Consider the following 18036-nt stretch of genomic DNA (forward strand, 5'->3'; position numbering starts at 1 on the left):
AGAAGTAGTAGGATTTCCTCGCAAAAAAAAGAAGTAGTAGGATTGGTTCTCATAATTATCACATAATATTCGGCGGACATGGTGACGAGACAACATCTCTTGTTCCTGTGGTGGAGGACATGGCATCTCAGGAATGATGTCATCTTTGGTAATGGCAAAGCTACAATTGAAGACTCGGCCACTTTTATTGCGAATTACTCGACGACGATGGAAAATCTGCGAAGCGACGACGAAACGATCCTGTGCTGCCTGGGCGGAAGCAACGGGACTAAAGATCGGCTCAGCGGCTCAGCGATGGACGGATCACAAGCCAGGCGCTTCCTTCCCGGAGGCCTCCTGGTCCTTCTCTCCATGGAACCGGTGGGGTTCGGTGGGAACCCCCTGCTCAGAACTGGCTGAAATTGAATGTTGATGCCAGCTTCTCTGCTGAGATGGATCAAGCTTGGTGGGGCACTGTTCTGCGGTGCAACGAGAGCAATGCTATCGCTTCCGCCTGGGGAGCTAGTGGCTTCTGCTCGTCGGCTCTACAGGCTGAAGCCCTGGCTTGTTTGGAGGCTCTGAAGGCGATGGATGGCCAGCATCATGCTAATATCGTGGTTGAAAGTGACTGCCTGTCCCTTGTCCATTACCTTCAGGGTGATGTTGCTAGCAGGTCTGAGTTATGCTTCCTTCTTCAGGAAATCCGGCAGCTAGCTTCTTGCTTCTTATCTTGTAAGTTCAGTTGGATCCGCAGAGATGCCAACTCTACGGCTCACGCCTTGGCACGTTTCGCTAGAGAGTCTAACTCTTCAAGAAGTTTAGCTGGTTTGCCTCCGAGTTGGGAGCATGATGTGGCAAACAACTTATGTAACCCTGATCTTTCTCCAGTTAATTGAGTTTTTCCTGTTTCAAAAAAAAAATTATCACATAATAAAAAAGGAATTTGTCGAAATTTTTATTTTTTTCTTGTTGAATTATACCAAATCCAGAAAAATATCCAAAAATCCAAAAGTAAAAACAAAATCAGTTACTGTAGTTAATTCAATAAGAGAAAAAAGGGGAACAGAACTTGATTTCGTTGCCCAAGCGAATCCCTTTCAAAGGCAAATTAAGCTGCAGCGGATCTGCACTCCTTGCCGGATCTACCAGTCAATTCATCAAAAAGACCAATATACTAGTAGTACTGAAATACACTGGCACTGATCATCTCCACAAGGTGCCTTCTACAGCTAGCAGACGGCAACTACCCCAAGATGGGAATCGGATCTCGATCCAGGAAGTAGATAGACCCAAGGAACAGAAATCACGCCGCAAAAAGGGGCAACCGTCTCGCAATGGATCGGGCGACCGCATACCATGTTCTTGGCGGTGAGGGTGTAGGCGTCAAGGGTTTCTGCCACGTGCTGTCGTTCTCCGCCGCCGCCGCCGGGCACCATGTACACCACCCCAGAGCCGCGCCCTCCGGCCGACCGCGGAAGCCCAGCTCTTCAACATCATCCGTCTTCCGGCCGACCAAGGATTAGTGGGCCGCAGAAGACCACTCCGGAGGGGTCCATTGGGCTGCCTCCCATAAACAGGCCACAGTGGGCTGTGTAATGGGTTGTGTGTCTGGGCCACAGCGGTGCGCCTGTGGACCGTGGAGACTTCAACTCGGATTGTATGACCCATCCTTGACTCACTAGCTAGCCTGTTTTCACTGCCGGGCTCCGTTCTGCTCCTGAGATCCATAGCCTGCGCACGGGACCTACTATACTATGCGGCGGTCGCCTCCCGTCCACTCTCATGTTCCCTATCTCCGGCACAAACCTCACTGTAAAACCCCAACGGACCAACCACCGCCGGGCACTGCATTGCCGTCTGCAATCCCGCCAAACCACCACGAACTAGCACTCGATCGTCGCTGCCACCAATTAATGGAATCACTTGGATTGTGCGGAATGCGGCCTACATCTCCATAAGGCACTCCTTGAAGTTGCTGAAGCCACTCAACTAGCTGAAGCCGTCGATGATCACGGCCATGGCTTGTTTTGCTGGGACATGTCCTCCATTCGTTGTTCACCGTCTCGATGGAGAAGGCTTTCTGATACCAAGTTTGTTACGAACCCAACGATCATTAACGTGAGAGTGGGGAAGTGGAGAGGGGGAGTTTTTTTTTTCCATTCGCACACTCCATTCCAAAGCATAAACAGAGTACAAAGTCTTAACGGAGAGGGAACTCAATATCTGGGACAGAGAGAAGCGGGCGGTTAATTTGGAGATAGATTCCTATCCCTTTTTTTAACAGCAAGCAGGTTTCCAGCAAAAAAGGTCAATTCATTCCGAGACTCATACATGACCAACACGGTTCGACCGAGCGGGTGCATTGAGCTGTCGGTCCAATCAGAAAATGACATGTAATGAAATTATGTTAATTATGCCATATACTAGCTGCCCTACCAAATGTTGGGCAACATTAGCTTCCAATTTTTTGGCCAAAGATTTTTTGGCCCTCACTTTGCCAATCGTTTTGTAGAAATGTGTAAGAAAAGCTGTGATAGCTAGTTCTTGCAACCAATATCGGTAATCAAACAAGAACAAAATAAACATAAACTTATATTTCTTTGGCAGACCTAATTGGGCACCCAACCAAACAGGCCCCCGCTCATTCTCTTTCTTTATTTATTGATCTACTTTGACCATATAATAGTCCTACAGCACGTCCAAAATAGAAGTCCTATTCGTGCACGAAGTGGATCAGGTTACTTTTGATGTGGGTGGGGAGACATTCCGAGCACACCGGCCGGTGCATACTCGCTGCTCGGTCATCAGTTTTAAGGCAGAGCTCCTCGGTTCCATGGAGGAGAGGACTGCATCTCACGTACAAATTGATGACGATCACATGGAAGCAACAGTGTTCAAGGCTCTTCTACAATTCATCTACACCGATCCGCTGCCTGAGATGGAAGAGGGGAACATTGCCGCGATGGCTCAACATTTGCTTGTAGTGGCATGACAAGTACAACATCGAGAGGCTCAAGTTGATATGCGAAGAGAAGCTGTGTAATCTCATCGACGGAAGCTCAGTGTCCACTACTTTGGCGCTGGCGGAACAACATGGATGTGTCGTGATAAAAAAAAAGCCTGCTTCAAGTTCCTCGCCTCTCCGGGCAACTTGAAGGACGTCATGGCGAGCGAAGGCCTTGAGCACCTCAGGAGCAGTTGCCCCTCTATTCTGGTGGAGCTGTTGGCCAATCTTGCCCTGTGACCATGAAAGTAATCGAATCTAGAGATTTATCTGAATTATATGTCCCGCTATATATTTCTTCTAATTTCTGAAGTCAGCATGCAAGTCATACTACTCGTAGTATGTTTAATACTTCTGGTTACATAAATTCTATTTAAACGGGGTTACTATATTAGTCTCTTTCATGCTTTTGAAATTATAAAAAAACTGACAGAAGCTTTTGATCATTCGACATAGAAACTGAGAAACTTCATAGTTCTCAACATATAGTTGTTTACAAGTTCTGCTAATTTGGAGAAAGATTTTACAAACCCAAAGGCAACATATCAACATATATACAGTATTTTTACTGGCATCTATTAGACTGTAATTTATTGTTGCAACCGCTTTCCATACTGTTATACTCAAACGTAAGAACATGACTGTTGCGTGTTCGCAGTTGTAGGGCATGCTCTGTGATGGGATTTGTTGTCATGTAGTCCCTCTGTTTCAAAATGTAGGCCGTATAACTTTTGCTGACTGTCAAAAGTTTAGAATTTCTAGATTTTGACCAACCATATACCACTTTTTCCAACCATATACCAAAGCATATCAACATTCGGGGTGTCAAATGAGTATCATTACATACATTGGAATCACAGTACCTTGGTTTGACACCGTGTATGTTGATACCTTTTGCTATAAACTTGGTCAAGCTGTATAAACTTTGACAGTCAACAATTATACGCCCTACATTTGAAATAGAGGGAGTATGTATGCGGAGGTGCACATGTGATTTCCTTTCGAGAAAATTGACACAATACCACTATGTGAAACTTAAGATTCCAAAATACCACTAAAAAAGCCAAGCTCTCCAAAATGCCACCGTAACTCAGTTTTTCTCTCCAAAATACCACTACCATCAATTGTCAACTCTATTCCGTTAGTCAAACCGTTAAGCACTTGTCAGTTTTTCGCCACTCCCCTCCTCCGACAGCCATTCAGGTGCTGCACCCACATGGCACACACCGGCGCCGCCACCACGCTAGGCCTCGCCAAGCCAACACCGTCGAGTCGCTCCAGGTGAGTGGATTCCTCTTGAAAGATAAGCTGCTGCTTTGGTTTAATTGATAATTAACAACCTGTTGGGAGTGGAAACACTCATCAGGACCTGCAAATGTGAGCTCTTCAGCAAATAACAGCAGCCATGCGAAGAGGAGTCGGAGGAGGTCTTTGGCTGGGTTTAGGGCTGGATTTGGGGGCTCTTCTTTCTTCCCAGGAGGGGCAATTTCAGGAATAAGAAAAAACTGACAGGTGCTTAATGGTTTGACTAACGGAATAGGATTGACAGTTGACAGTAGTGGTATTTTGGAATGAAAAAACTGAGTTGCAGTGGCATTTTGGAAAGCTTGGCTTTTTTAGTGGAATTTTGGAATCTTAGGTTTCACATAGTGGTACTGTGTCAATTTTTCTCTTTCCTTTCCGAATGTGGGGTCACATTGTCATACTGTCATACAAAAGAGCACCCACATATCTGTTCTGAATTCCACAATACGAAGGACAAGTTTTCTGTCCAAACTCCAAATTTGACTGATAAAATTAAGTATGTGGTTCCCGGAGAAACTAAAGATAATACAACAGATAAGATGCCCACACAGTTTGCATTAAATGTCTAAGGTAAGCTAAGTGTGGAGCAAATTAGTGCTCTACCTAGCACCTCTTGCTGCGGGATGGGCCGAAACCGTCGTAATATATGTATGGTTCATATGCGTCGACGGCCTTTCTCTTACTTGCAAGCTCCGAGCTCATGGAGGGATTGGATCCTACTGGTGCAGCCAGTGGTGCCGCCACACGTTTTTGTTTGGCATGGTAGGAGCAGAACGAATTGGGCTTGCTCACTGTCCACTTGCAGAACCACCTCCTGCCATCACTCTTCTTGCACCTCCAGATAACTTGTTCCGCTCCTCCCGCAGCCACACCCTTTCCCTCCTCACTCTCAAGCATCACCTTTTTCTGTGGCTCCCTCTCAGTAGCCTTCTTCTGGACAACATTACGGTGTCCTATGCTGGTCTGAACGAGACGGCCAACTGGGACATCGACGCCAGCGTAGTAAGTTCTGTTGACGAAGTCCACATCCTGAGTGACCAAGATAAGAAAAAGAAGACATGGGTTAATTAAAACAACAGGCGTGGATCGATCTAGGGTTGAACCCTGACATACTGGCCGCTGGCCACAACCTACAACCTAGAAAAAGAATCAAAAGAATCAAGATCTGCGCATGATTTTCCACATGAAAGGGTAATTCATTTTTGTTGATCCGTTCAAATAATTTATGATGTCATACTCTGTTGTTTCTAGCTGGATTTCATATCATGTTCAGTATAAATTTTTGGATGGGGCATAGTGGATAGTATTGGTTGGTCAATTTTCCGAAATCACAGCACCCACATGTATACAAAATCAGCCCACTATACTCTGTTTTCAATAGTCAGACAGATTCATAATTTCATAAGTATATTTATACAACTCCACATGCAGTGATTTAAGTGCTTTATCATTATCTCAGTTTAGTTAATAACTACAACTACCATCTACTTGAAAATATGTTTTGCCATACACACATTTAAAAACCTGAAGTAAGGTTCTACTGCTCGACTTAGTGGTAAAATCCAGAACAGATATTTTTATATCAGCGTAGTTTTCCCTCATGTAAATTAGGAACTCCTCCAAAACTCTGGAGTAAAACCCTATAATTAGTTGGATCTGAAAGCACAATGGCACAACATGGCAGTAACAACAGCTAGCTACCAAAAGGGGATTTGAACCAATTCCACAAAGGAGGTTGCATCCAAAACACATCTTAAACTTGTGAAACCATATGAGAATAGAGAAAGAAACTGATCGAACAAATCCACATACTATCCACTTCAGATTTCGTCCTGACCTTCTATTCATCTGCCTGTACCTTCTCCTAGTCCTTCCTGACATAATTATCATGGTGATTCAAAAGGCACCATTGTTGATATAGAACTCCAATGTTTTAAGTCAGGAAATGATAGAGCATAGTGCTCAGGTACCTTATCATCCCATATCAAAATTTATTATGGAATAATTTTTCTCTAATATTTATGTTGTAGCATCAACTTAGTGCATGCCGTATTCAGATTGATGCGCAAGACAAAAACTTTGATGTGTATGGAAAAACAGTGGCAACACATGCAAGACTATTCATATTATATCTTTTGTTTATAGAGAAAAAAGGAATTACTTTTTTAGCGTAAAATATGGCCTCAAATTTATATTTGTGATTTATATTTTGTCTAACTACAAGAGAACAAGAAGCAAAAGCAGCAACAAGATGCTATTTGGGAAATCTGCTGTGCTCTTAAATGGTGTGCCTGGCAAGCAGTTCAAATGCCTTAGGGGAGTCAGACAAGGGGACCCTCTTTCCCCTTTGCTCTTTGTCCTTGCTGCTGATTTACTACAAGCCATCATCAATAAAGAGTTTTCTCTTGGAAATCTTCATGCTCCTATCAGTAGAGAGAGGGGGATTTTCCTGTCATACAATATGCTGATGATACTATCCTTGTGCTACCTACCTGTGATTCCCAGCTCAATCACATCAAGCACCTTCTCTCTGCCTATGCTGACTCCACTGGACTCAAGATCAACTTTCATAAGTCAAGTCTTATTCCCATCAACATGGAGTCTGATAGAGCAATGGCCCTGGCTGGCATCTTTGGTTGTGAAGTGGGCTCTATGACTTTCACCTATTTGGGTCTCCCTGTTGGCACCACTCAACCTTTGTTCTCTGATTTTCTTCCTCTAGTTGACAGGATTGAGAGGAGAATGTCCAGTACAACTGCCCTTCTCTCTTATGGGGGCAAACTTACGATTGTTAACTCTGTTCTCTCCTCATTTGCCACCTACTCAATGTGCTCCCTTCAGCTCCCTGTGAAGATAATTGAGCAAATTGACAAAATCAGGAGAAGATGCTTGTGGAGTAAAAAAACTGCAAATGGTGATTCTTGTAACTCCCTTGTTGCTTGGGACCGTGTGTGTCGTCCTAGATAAAGGTGGACTGGGTGCCATCAATCTCAGAGTTCAAAATCAAGGCCTGCTACTGAAGCACCTAGATAAGTTCATTAATAAGATGGATGTCCCTTGGGTTAACCTCATCTATGAGTCCTACTATCCACAAGGTGCTCCTCCTGCTGCTACTCCTGTCGGCTCCTTTTGGTGGAAATCTATTTTCAAATTAATGCCTATTTTTCGTGGTATCACCTCTTGCCAACCTGGGAGGGGAGACATTATCCTGTTATGGAAGGACACTTGGGCTGATGAAACTCTATCTGAGAAGTGGCCTTGTCTCTTCTCTTTTGCTAAGAATGTTGACATTTCCCTTGCTGATTACTGCAACATTGGAAATCTGGAGGATTCTTTCCATATTCCTCTGTCCCCTGAAGCTTTTTCTGAAATTGAGCTCCTTGATCAGGCCATTGCAGATGCTGATATGTCTATTATGAGAAATGACTCCTGGAAACCAGTTTGGGGCAATGTTTTTTCCTCTAGCAAATTTTACTCCTTTTGTTTCAAAAGGCTTGAGGTTCCTAGGCCGTTTAAATGGATCTGGAAGTCTAAAGTCACAATGAAGGTTAAAGTCTTTGCATGGCTATTGCTCAGTGATAGACTTAACACCAGGAATATGTTGAATAGGAGGAACTTCATGGTTGGTGGTGATATAAACTGTGCTCTTTGTGATGCTGAAGTGGAAGAAACCCTCAATCGTTTGTTCATTAATTGCCCTTTTAGCTCTGAGTGCTGGTTACAGATTGGGATTCATTGGCCCATTGAGGCTAACTGTTTGGATATCCTCCCAGAGATTAAACTCAATTTTGGCAGCCCTATTTTCTTTGAGGTCTTTGCTCTAGCTACCTGAAATATCTGGAAAATCCGTAATGATTTAATCTTCAAGGGAGCTCCAGCAACCATCCAAACCTGGAGAGCTAGACTGAAAGCTGATCTCATTCTCTTAGGCTTTAGGGTGCCTCAAAACCTGTCCTCTGAAATTGCCACTATACTAGACTTCCTCTAGTTTTCCTCTCTGGGGCTTGTCCCACCTTGTAATTATGTAATCTCCTGTACATATCCTTTATTTATTAATATACCGCAGTAGGAGCCTCTCCTAATGTTTTTGGGTCAAAAAAACAAGATGCTACCTACAAGAACAGGACGAAGTGAGTCAAAATAAGATCTCGAGCCAGGCGACGTCAAAGAAGAGTCGTCCTTCTACGATTGTGGTAATCATGAAAACTGCTGTTACTTTTTTTGTTTGTAGATAAAGTAATGTTTCCCTAATGATCTATTAAATGACAATACAGGTTGGCACCACAGTCATGCTCACCTCTATTAACAAAGTGAATCTAGCATTTGCTACTCTCTTGAGTTTTGATCCAGACGTCAAAGGGCATGTTACTTACCCTCTTCGAAGAAAAAGAGGAGCTCATAAGACCATGGGGGCAGTACAAGACAATTGGTGATGCCAAAGGGAAATATATTGCTTGGCATTCAGTTTTTGTACGTTAAATGTTTTTGCTTGAATCAAATTCACTGATTCGTATATATTATAATTCATATTTATGCCCTTGCAATATATTGTTATCCATGCAGGTTGAAAAGGTCAATGGTTGATGAGAGTTTAATTAGCCAAATAAAGATGAAGCACTGAAGTTGTGAAGAATATATAGGCCTACTTAAGTTTCATAGTTTAGAACTAAAATCTCGACTATTGTTCAACTTTTCTCTTGTGTTTCATAGTGTTTAGACCTAAAATCAGCTGTGCTTGTTATATCTGGAATGATGTGAACAATTAATATGTAATTGTTTCCTTAATTCAATGCTATATATATTGAGTGTTCTTTGTTTGACCACTGGCTTCTCTAGCTACCGGGTAAAGATTATTTGCACATGCTGAGTGAACACAGAACATAATCTGCATGTACTTTTTTACATGTGTTTCAATAGTTAATTTTTGTGTTTCTAGTAAGTGTAAACTCGGTCATGTTAACGTGTGTTGGTACATGTCAAAAAGAGTGTTGCTGCATTGCAACACATTTCTGTTTCTATACCAACATTCAAATTGTGTTGCAGTTGATCAACCTTAGCAACACTAGCAATAACAAACACATACTATATGTGTTGCTATAGGAGCTAGCAACACACTTTTGTGCATATAGCAACACATATCTCAAACTTACTGGACACGATCGACTACTTCCTTACCTGTTTTGAACCGCGGATGAACCCTAGGGAGCAGCGAGAAGTGAACAAAGCATCCGCATACCAAGCGAGCTTGGGACTAGATCTTATGGCACACAAATGAAAGCGGATCACAATACTGACGACCGCAGCGAGGAGAGAGGACGGCCGGGGGCATAGGGTGCTGACCTTGAGATCTAAGAGGTCATGTTGGACCTCGAAGCTCGATACCGACTGGCTGGTGTTGCAGAGCAGCTCGGAGGAAGCCCCAGCGGCGAAGCTGTCGCCTCCAGCATGGGATTCGCTGCTCCAGAGATGGGGCCTCGCTGGCCGCGGCGGCGGACGCGGGGCCTGAAGCTCCAATCGGGGTGCAGGATTGGGCGGCGAGCGCAGCGCGTCGAAGTACTCGGAGCCGAGCACGCGGCTGGCGGCGTCGCAGATCCGCATGGCTGGGTGAGTGGGTGATTGAACACCGCGGCGTAGCGAACAGAGGGATCTGGGAGAGTTAGGGTTTGGGGTTTGGTATGAGAGGAAGCACGAGAGACGCTGGATGTCAAGATGAGGAACGCAGAGATAAGTGATGTGAGATCAGCAGTGTGGGCTCCGGATTCTTTGTCTTGGGGCAGTAATGTGATGTTATTTCTTTTTCCTTAAGTTCTGCTAGCTAGGGGCTCAGACGCCTCAAAAGTAAGAATTTCTCGGTCGATCAAGTGAACAGTTTGATCACTTTGCTGTTTTTTTGTTCGCGTATTTTTTATGGCCAGGATATCTCCCTCGCCGCTGTGGAGACGCGAAGCCAAGGAGCCCCTCCGGCCGCGGGGCGCAACCATTGGCGGCGCCGGGAGGGCGGCGAGCCACCTCGGGGCGTTACCATAAATGGTCAGTACAACAATTACCTGCTTGTGCCCTAGACATTTGATTTGGTTGGTGTGCTTCTTCCTTTTTCTTCCGGTGCTCGTGACTCGTCCGTTCATAAACCCTCTTAATGTTGTAGATGCGATTGTTCATGGCGTTTGAAGAAATCCGATAGGTGTGCCACAATGTGTTGGATTTGCTTTGGAATCTGGATCAATGGCGCTTCAATAGATCAGCTACCCCTCGCATCGACACACGTTGTGATTATATATGGTCATGCTTAGGTTATACTGACACTCCTATGGTAGTAGCAATTATGCAGGAAGAAATTTTCTGTATTTGTGATCTCAGAAAGCGATTACATATAATAGGAAACAATAGACAATTTAAGTAAGACTTTTGATTCAATACACCCCCCCGCTCCTCTTACCAAAAACACAAGGATAATCTTTACTTTTGATGTCGGCGGGGAGACATTCGCCGCGCATCGGTGCATACTCGCCCATCATCGGTCTTCAAGGTAGAGCTGCTCGGCCCAATGAGGGAGAAGACAGCAGCCAACGTTCAGATTGACGACATGGAAGCCAAAGTGTTCAAAGCTCTGCTCCACTTCATCTACACCGACTCGCTGCTTGAGATGGAAGAAGAGGACATCTCCGTGATGGCTCAGCATTTGCTTGTTGCAGCAGACAGGTACAACTTGGAGAGGCTCAAGTTGCTATGCGAAGAAAAGCTGTGCAGTCTCATCAACACAAGCACAGCAGCGACTACGTTGGCGCTGGCTGAACAGCATGGCTGGGGCACGCTAAATAAGTCTTGCTTCATGTTCCTCGCTTCTCTTGGCAACCTAAAGGCAGTCATGGCCAGCGAAGGCTTTCAGCACCTAGATTAGGGACAGTTGCCCCTCTATTCTAGAGGAGCTGGTGGCTAATCTTGCACCATGACCACTTCCAGTTGAAATTAACAGAATCTAGAGGTTTATCTGAATTATATGTCCTGCTATTTCTATCTTCTGATTTCTGAAGTGACCATGCAAGTAGTACAAAAAGTATGTTTAAGAATTTTTGGTTCCATAAATTCTATTAAACGAGACTACTTAATTAGTTTCCTGCATACTTTTGAAATTATAAGAGTTCTCAACATGGACAGTAAAAAAAAACTGACGGAAACTTTTATTATTCTACATAGCCATTTACAAGTTCGGCCAATTAGGGGGGAGATTTTACGAATCCAAAGGAAACATACATCATGGTTTTACTCATGTTCCCATCAACCGTCCGACCAAGGATTGGGGGGCGCAGAAGACCACTCCGTAGTGGTCCATTGGGCTGCCGCCCATAAATGGTCCACAGCGAGCCTTGTAATGGTTATGGTTCTGGGCCACAGCGTGGAGACTCCGACTTGGATGAATTGACTTTGGGAAACCTGTTTTGCTGTTAGAAAGGACTGGAAATCTATCTCCGAACCTACCAGCTTCTCTTTAGTCCATCCCAGTTCCCTCTCCAGTAAGACTTTCTACTCTGTTTATGCTTTGGAATGGAGTGTGGTCATCGTGTTTGGCAGGTGGATGGAAAAAAGTTCCCTCTCCGGTTCCTTTTCTCACACGTCAGTCGGCGGCTAGGTGGTCACCCGGGCACGGCCAAGCGGGCTCGGAGGTGACCGCCACATAGGGGGTCTCGGTCTCGTGGGCAGGCGATGGGTCTCACGAGCAGAATGGAGCCCAGCAGTAAAAACATGCTAGCTAGTGAGTCAAGGATGGGTCATGCATGACCAAGAAGGTTCGACCTAGCGGGTGCACTAAGCTGTCGGTCCAATCAGGAAATGACATGTGGCGGCTTAATGAAATTTTGTTTGGTTTGTGCCATATATATGCTGGCCTAGGTACCAAATGTTGACAAAAATTAGCTTCCAATATTGTGGCCAAGAATTTCTTGGTCCACACTTTGCCAATCGTTTGGTAAAAAATGTGTGATTGCTAATACTTGCAACCAATATTGGTTATCAAACAAGAACAAAATAAACATAAACTTCTGGGTTTTTTTTCAGATCTAGATGGGCACCGAACCAAACAGGCCCTTGCTTTTTTGTCTTTCTTTCTTCTTTATTTATTGATCTATAGTACAGTGCCCGTGCGTTGCCACGGCCTCTTAAACATATGCACACAAAAATTCACGTTCATTGAAATGACAATAAGATAATTTGACATTCAATCGAATTTAACGGAACAATTGCTTTTGCCATGGAATCCATAATTTTCATATTCCTGAACGTGAGAATTCTGAGTCAGTGACTGTATTACCGACTTATCGTTGATTTCTTCAAAGGGTGCAAAGGCCGGTCCTTGCCCCCCCACCGAAGCTAGGCACGGGGCGTTGCAGGATGGCCACCTTGTCCAAAGGGTGCAGAGGCCGGTCCTTGCCCCCACCGGTGCTAGGCACTGGGTGCTCCAGGATGGCCTCCTTGCCCAGCGGCAGCCCGTGCGTGAGCAACCATACAGAGAACCCGCTAGCGGAGGAGGTGGACGAGCACGCCGCGGCAGCGGACGGCACCTGGCCCCAGGTGATGAGAGGAGGGTATTGGCGTGGCAGGCGGCGAAGCAGATGCGGGAGCTTGAGCGCGGGCACGAGCGGCTGCGAGGGAGGCGACGCAGGGAACAGGGAAGGAGGAGGCAGCGGCGGTTGCCGAAGAAGGCGGCAGCGGCAGGCGAGACGGGGGTTGAGGAGGCCATGGGTGGCGCTCTAGATTCGGGTGGCCGGTGGGTGAACGGCGGCGGTGAAGCACAGGAGGTCGGTGTGGATGAAGGGACGGGCGGCTCGCGGCGTCGGGGCGGAGGCGAGCGCCCGGCCGTAGAAGGTGGAGCAGCATCGTGGCAACTAGAGCGCCGCCGCAGCTATTGGGCCGGCAGATGGAGAGAGAGCGCGGGGAGGGCGGCAAACTTGCAGAAAAACTCAGATCCGTGGCACGGCGGGACATCGCCTTGGGTCCCAACCCAATAGGAGGCAGGGCGAGATGCGGGTCGGGGACTCAGGGATGAGTCGGGGAGAGATCCGTGGAAGGAGACGCAAAATTGCAGTTTAGCCAAAACCTTGGAAAACAAACCCAGTTCCGTCCTTTATTTGGACGGCGGGTTGAATTAACAAAAACTTGAAGGAGCAAATTGCAAAATTCACGGACGGACGACGACGAAGGAAACGTTCCTCCTTTTATTATTTGGGTAGGTAGATAGATAGACTTTGACCATATATTAGTAGTTCTACATCACGTCCAAAATAAAAGTCCTAAGTGGATTAGGTTTTGGACTTCCGGCCGGTCTGGATTGAGGCCTTGCTAACAATAAGAACCTCACGGGGGCTCCCAAGTCCCAACCGTACGTTCGTATACGTCGCTGCTGTACTGGGCGCTACTGGCCATGTCCGTCCCTTGTCCGTCTTCCGTTGACATGTCCGCCTCGGCCATCGTCGCCAAGGCCGTATCTGGGTCGCACATCCTCAAGATCGACGGCTACTCCCGCACCAAGGGCCTCGGCAACGGCAAATTCATCAAATCCGAAAAGTTCGCCATCGGAGGCCATCGCTGGCGCATGCTATACTACCCCGACGGTGACGTCGTCTCAGAAAAAGCCGCAGATTGGATATCCATCTATCTAGCTTTCGATCGCGCTAATGCCAATGAAGTCAAGGCACAATTCGGATTCAGTTTGCTTGACCAGGATATGCAGCCGGTGCCGTCGTACAGCAGGAAGAGTAAGAAGACACGCACCTTCTCCAGCAAAGATACAGCTTGGGGCTTCCGTAAATTCATCAGAAGGAAGGAGTTGGAGGAATCCTCTTACCTCAAGGATGATGTTTTCAGTGTCCGGTGCGATGTCACCCTAACAACGGAGATCGTCACCCAATCCCAGCCGGCTGTCCAGGTCCCTCCGTCTGACATGGCACAACATCTTGGCCAGCTCCTCTCTGCCAGCGATGGGGCAGACGTCACTTTTCATGTCGGCGGCGAATCGTTCCCCGCGCACAGGTACATGCTCGCCGCCCGGTCATCGGTCTTCAAGGCGGAGCTCCTCGGTGCGATGAAGGAGAAGACGGCAGCCCACGTTCGGATCGACGGTGTAGAAGCGAAAGTGTTCAAGGCTTTGCTCCACTTCATCTACACCGATTCACTGCCTGCTGAGACGGATGATGATGGTGGCGACACGGCAGCGATGGCTCAACATTTGCTTGAAGCTGCGGACAGGTACAACATCGAGAGGCTCAAGTTGATATGCGGCGACAAGCTGTGCAATCTCATCAACAGAAGCACGGTGGCGACTACGTTGGCGCTGGCAGAGCAACATGGCTGCGGCGCGCTCAAGAATGCTTGCTTCAAGTTCCTCACCTCTCCGGGCAACCTAAAGGCGGTCATGGCGAGCGAGGACTATGAGCACCTCAAGCGCAGTTGCCCCTCTCTTCTAGAGGAGCTTGTGGCCAAGCTTGCACTATGATCTCTTATACGGTTGAAAGTAGCACGCAGAAACTAGAGATTTATCTGAATTATATGTGCTGCAATTTCTATTTTCTGAAGTGAGCATGTAATTAGTACTAGTAGTAGTATGTTAAGAACTTTTGGTTACATATATATAAAGTCTAAGAAACGAGGATTAGTTTCCTGCATATATTGCTGAGCCCAGTAGTCTTTTCAAAATATAAGAACACATTTTATAAAGTTTTTAGCATGGGTATACAAAAAGTAAAATAAAAAAAGATCAGAAGCTTTTGATCATTGTACATAACTGTTCCCTGTTCTGGCTATTAGGGGAAATATTTTTTTGAGGGAAATTAGGGGAAAGATTTCAAAGGGGAACAGATATTGCTACTCGCTATGAGAATTTAGTGTAAACGGAACAGCTTATCTGAGATTTAGTGTAGTTACCACATTTTGCATGCTATTATGTTGAAACGTAATTTACTCTAATCAAATCTTTTTGATGAAAAATTTACTCATCAAATCTCCGGATTGCATTAGGTACCAATCAGTATTGTGCTCGTAGCTAGCTTGGCAAAACATTGCTCTGTTTCGCTTGCATGTTGGCTTTGTGAGGATCAATCACATGAAAAATCGCACGCACTCATAGGACGATCAAAAGTTATTGTCCGGGGTGCCTCAGGTACCCTCTTTTTCTTTATTTCTTTTTCCCTAATCTCACATGATAGCATATATTTGCATGTACATATATTGGGGAAAGGCCAAACTGATTGACCTACTTGAACACAAATAACTCGTGCTAAAACATACATGCAACCTTCTCGAAAAAAAAACCATACATGCACACACACGATTCCTAAACTAACAAGAACACCTAGGACTAACAGCACGTTAGAACACTAGAGAACTAACAAAACCTAGTACTAGTAGCACACGGACTCTACTTGATCGATTTCTAATTCACATCTAACTTGAAACACAACTCCAACACACTAGCACATATGTATAATCGGACTAGCAAGATTAAATCCAACATTCCAAGATCAGAAACCTAATACGGAGTACTCAGGTATGTTAGATCGATTAATTCTTGGGCGCATCAAATTGATTTTTTTTTAGAAATTAACAGGGTGCATCAAATTGATTAGGATTAATATTTCCAGTAGAGGGAAAGAGGTCCGGCCGGCCCAGGCCAAGATAAGGAACACCGTAACTCAAGAAAAAAAAAAGATGAGAACCTCAGGGGCTCCCGACGTCTCTGCCGTATGCTTCTGTCGCCATGTCCGTCTCTTGTTCGTCTTCCGTCGGCACGTCTGCGCTGTGCGCGTGACCGCCTCGGCCATCGTCGCCGACGCCGTTTCCCGGTCGCACGTCCTCAAGATCGACGGCTACTCTTTTTTTTTTTGAGAATAGAATCGACGGCTACTCCTGATGGCGCAGATGTGTTACCCCAGCACACGACGGTTCTGCCATGGTTGATTGGTTGGGTCTACCAGGCCAGCCCAATACGGACTTACGGAGTATGTAAGATGGTATCGATAATATTCAGACTAAGATTTCCGGCAGCGATGGAGATGGAAAGACGGCCCAGGCCCAGGTTGAGCTAGGGTATGGAGTACATCGTAACAATAAGAAGCGAATCTCAGGGGCTCCCAAACCGGACGTCTCCATATGCCTGTCGCTTCTGTCACCATGTCCGCCTCTTGCCCGTCGTCTTCCGTCCACAGTGCGTCGCCGCTATCCGCGTCGGCCATCGTCGCCCATGCCGATTCCGGGTCGCACATCCTCAAGATCGACGGCAACTCCCGCACCAAGGGCCTTGGTAATGGTAAATTTATCAAATTCGGAAAGTTTGACGAGGGAGGCCACCGCTGGTGTGTGATGTACTATCCTGATGGCAACGTCTCAGACACCACCGATTGTATATCCATCTATCTACGTCTCGAACACGGCGATGATGCCAATGAAGTCAAGGCACAGTACAGGCTCAGTTTACTTGGCCAAGACATGCAACCAGTGCCGGCGTACAGCTTCCAGAGCAACCAGATCCGCACCTTCTCCAGCAAAGATCGATCATGGGGATACACTAAATTCATCAAGTGGAAGGACTTAGAGGAATCCCTCCACCTCAGGGATGACGTTTTCAGCATCCGGTGCGATGTCACCATGCCAAAGGAGATCATCACCGAGCCCACAGCGCCGGCCATTGCGGTGCCACTATCTGACATCACAAAACATCTTGGCCAGGTCCTATTGTCCGGTGATGCTGCCGATGTTACTTTTGATGTCGGCAGAGAGACATTCGCCGCACACCGGTGCATACTCGCCGCTCGGTCACCGGTCTTCAAGGAGGAGCTTCTCGGTTCGATGAAGGAGAAGGAAGCAGATTGTGTAAAGATTGAGGACGTGGAAGCTAAAGTGTTCAAGGCTCTTCTACACTTCAGCTACACCGACTCGCTGCCTGAGATGGACAAGGATGAAACGGCAGCAGTGGCTCAACATTTGCTTGTAGCAGCAGACAAGTACAACATGGACAGGCTGAAACTGATTTGTGAGGACAAGCTGTGTAGCCGCATCTGCAGCAGCACGGTCGGGACAACGTTGGCGTTAGCTGAGCAGCATGGTTGTGGCGCACTCAAGGAGGCTTGTTTGAACTTCCTCGTTGCTCCGGGAAACCTAAAGGCGGCCAGGGCATGTCAGGGCTTTGATCACCTGACGCGAAGTTGCCCTTGTGTTCTTGAGGAGCTGGCCGCCACTCCTTGAAATCTTCGAGCTCAAAGCTTCAAATTCTTGAGATTTATCCAAATTATCCTGATATTTAATTTTTCAGATCGAAGTGGCCATGCAACTACATACGAGGGTTATGAACACCTAAAGGGGAGTTGGCCCTCCGTTCTAGATGAGCTGATCGCCAAAGCTTGCTTCCTGATCTTTCGAGGAGAAGGTTACAACAGCTGATCGCCAAGTTTTTACAAGTTGCCATGCAAGCGCTAGTAGTATGCTTAAAGAACTTATGGTTATATGAAGTCAACAATATTGCCTAGTTTCCTGCATATATTTGAGCTCAACCGTTTTTGAAGATATAATGCATTATAAACTGGGTATAGAACATTCAAGGACAGGACTACGGAGCGGCGTCGCTGGTTTGCCTTACGCAGCGGCGCCCCCCGCGGCCACGCCCGCTCGATTCCCCCGCGACGCCCGCGTGCTGCGCGTCTGCTGCGCCAGCTCGATTCCCCGGTTCCCCCACGTACGTACGGTGGTTCGATTCCTTCGCGTGC

At 46.4% G+C, this 18036-nt stretch overlaps 3 protein-coding genes and 1 long non-coding RNA gene across 4 annotated transcripts; 3 read left to right on the forward strand and 1 right to left on the reverse strand.

Moving 5' to 3' along the window:
* Positions 1 to 46: 46 nt before the first annotated feature.
* On the reverse strand, positions 47 to 1461 carry LOC112272361. The gene is made up of 2 exons (XR_002966060.1): positions 1335 to 1461; positions 47 to 882 (listed from the first exon to the last, which is right to left on the reverse strand). It is a non-coding gene; the product is annotated as an uncharacterized LOC112272361 (long non-coding RNA).
* A 9162-nt stretch (positions 1462 to 10623) lies between these two features.
* Positions 10624 to 11235, forward strand: LOC100833817 (BTB/POZ and MATH domain-containing protein 1). The gene has a single exon (XM_010240766.2). The coding sequence runs from the start codon at positions 10833 to 10835 to the stop codon at positions 11184 to 11186; it is 354 nt and encodes a 117-aa protein (XP_010239068.1). The 5' UTR covers positions 10624 to 10832; the 3' UTR covers positions 11187 to 11235.
* Positions 11236 to 13693: 2458 nt separating this feature from the next.
* Positions 13694 to 14919, forward strand: LOC112272360 (BTB/POZ and MATH domain-containing protein 2-like). Its single transcript, XM_024462935.1, has one exon. The coding sequence runs from the start codon at positions 13704 to 13706 to the stop codon at positions 14772 to 14774; it is 1071 nt and encodes a 356-aa protein (XP_024318703.1). The 5' UTR covers positions 13694 to 13703; the 3' UTR covers positions 14775 to 14919.
* A 1528-nt stretch (positions 14920 to 16447) lies between these two features.
* LOC100825145 (BTB/POZ and MATH domain-containing protein 2) lies at positions 16448 to 17518 on the forward strand. Its single transcript, XM_024454544.1, has one exon. It carries the CDS (start codon positions 16448 to 16450, stop codon positions 17516 to 17518), a length of 1071 nt encoding a protein of 356 aa, XP_024310312.1.
* Positions 17519 to 18036: the final 518 nt, after the last annotated feature.

Source organism: Brachypodium distachyon, chromosome 4 (assembly GCF_000005505.3).
Source record: "Brachypodium distachyon strain Bd21 chromosome 4, Brachypodium_distachyon_v3.0, whole genome shotgun sequence".
NCBI lineage: Eukaryota > Viridiplantae > Streptophyta > Magnoliopsida > Poales > Poaceae > Brachypodium > Brachypodium distachyon.

Coding starts and splice junctions, on each gene's coding strand:
- LOC100833817 (XM_010240766.2), top strand. CDS start 10,833: ATGAGGGAGAAGACAGCAGCCAACGTTCAGATTGACGACATGGAAGCC.
- LOC112272360 (XM_024462935.1), top strand. CDS start 13,704: ATGTCCGTCCCTTGTCCGTCTTCCGTTGACATGTCCGCCTCGGCCATC.
- LOC100825145 (XM_024454544.1), top strand. CDS start 16,448: ATGTCCGCCTCTTGCCCGTCGTCTTCCGTCCACAGTGCGTCGCCGCTA.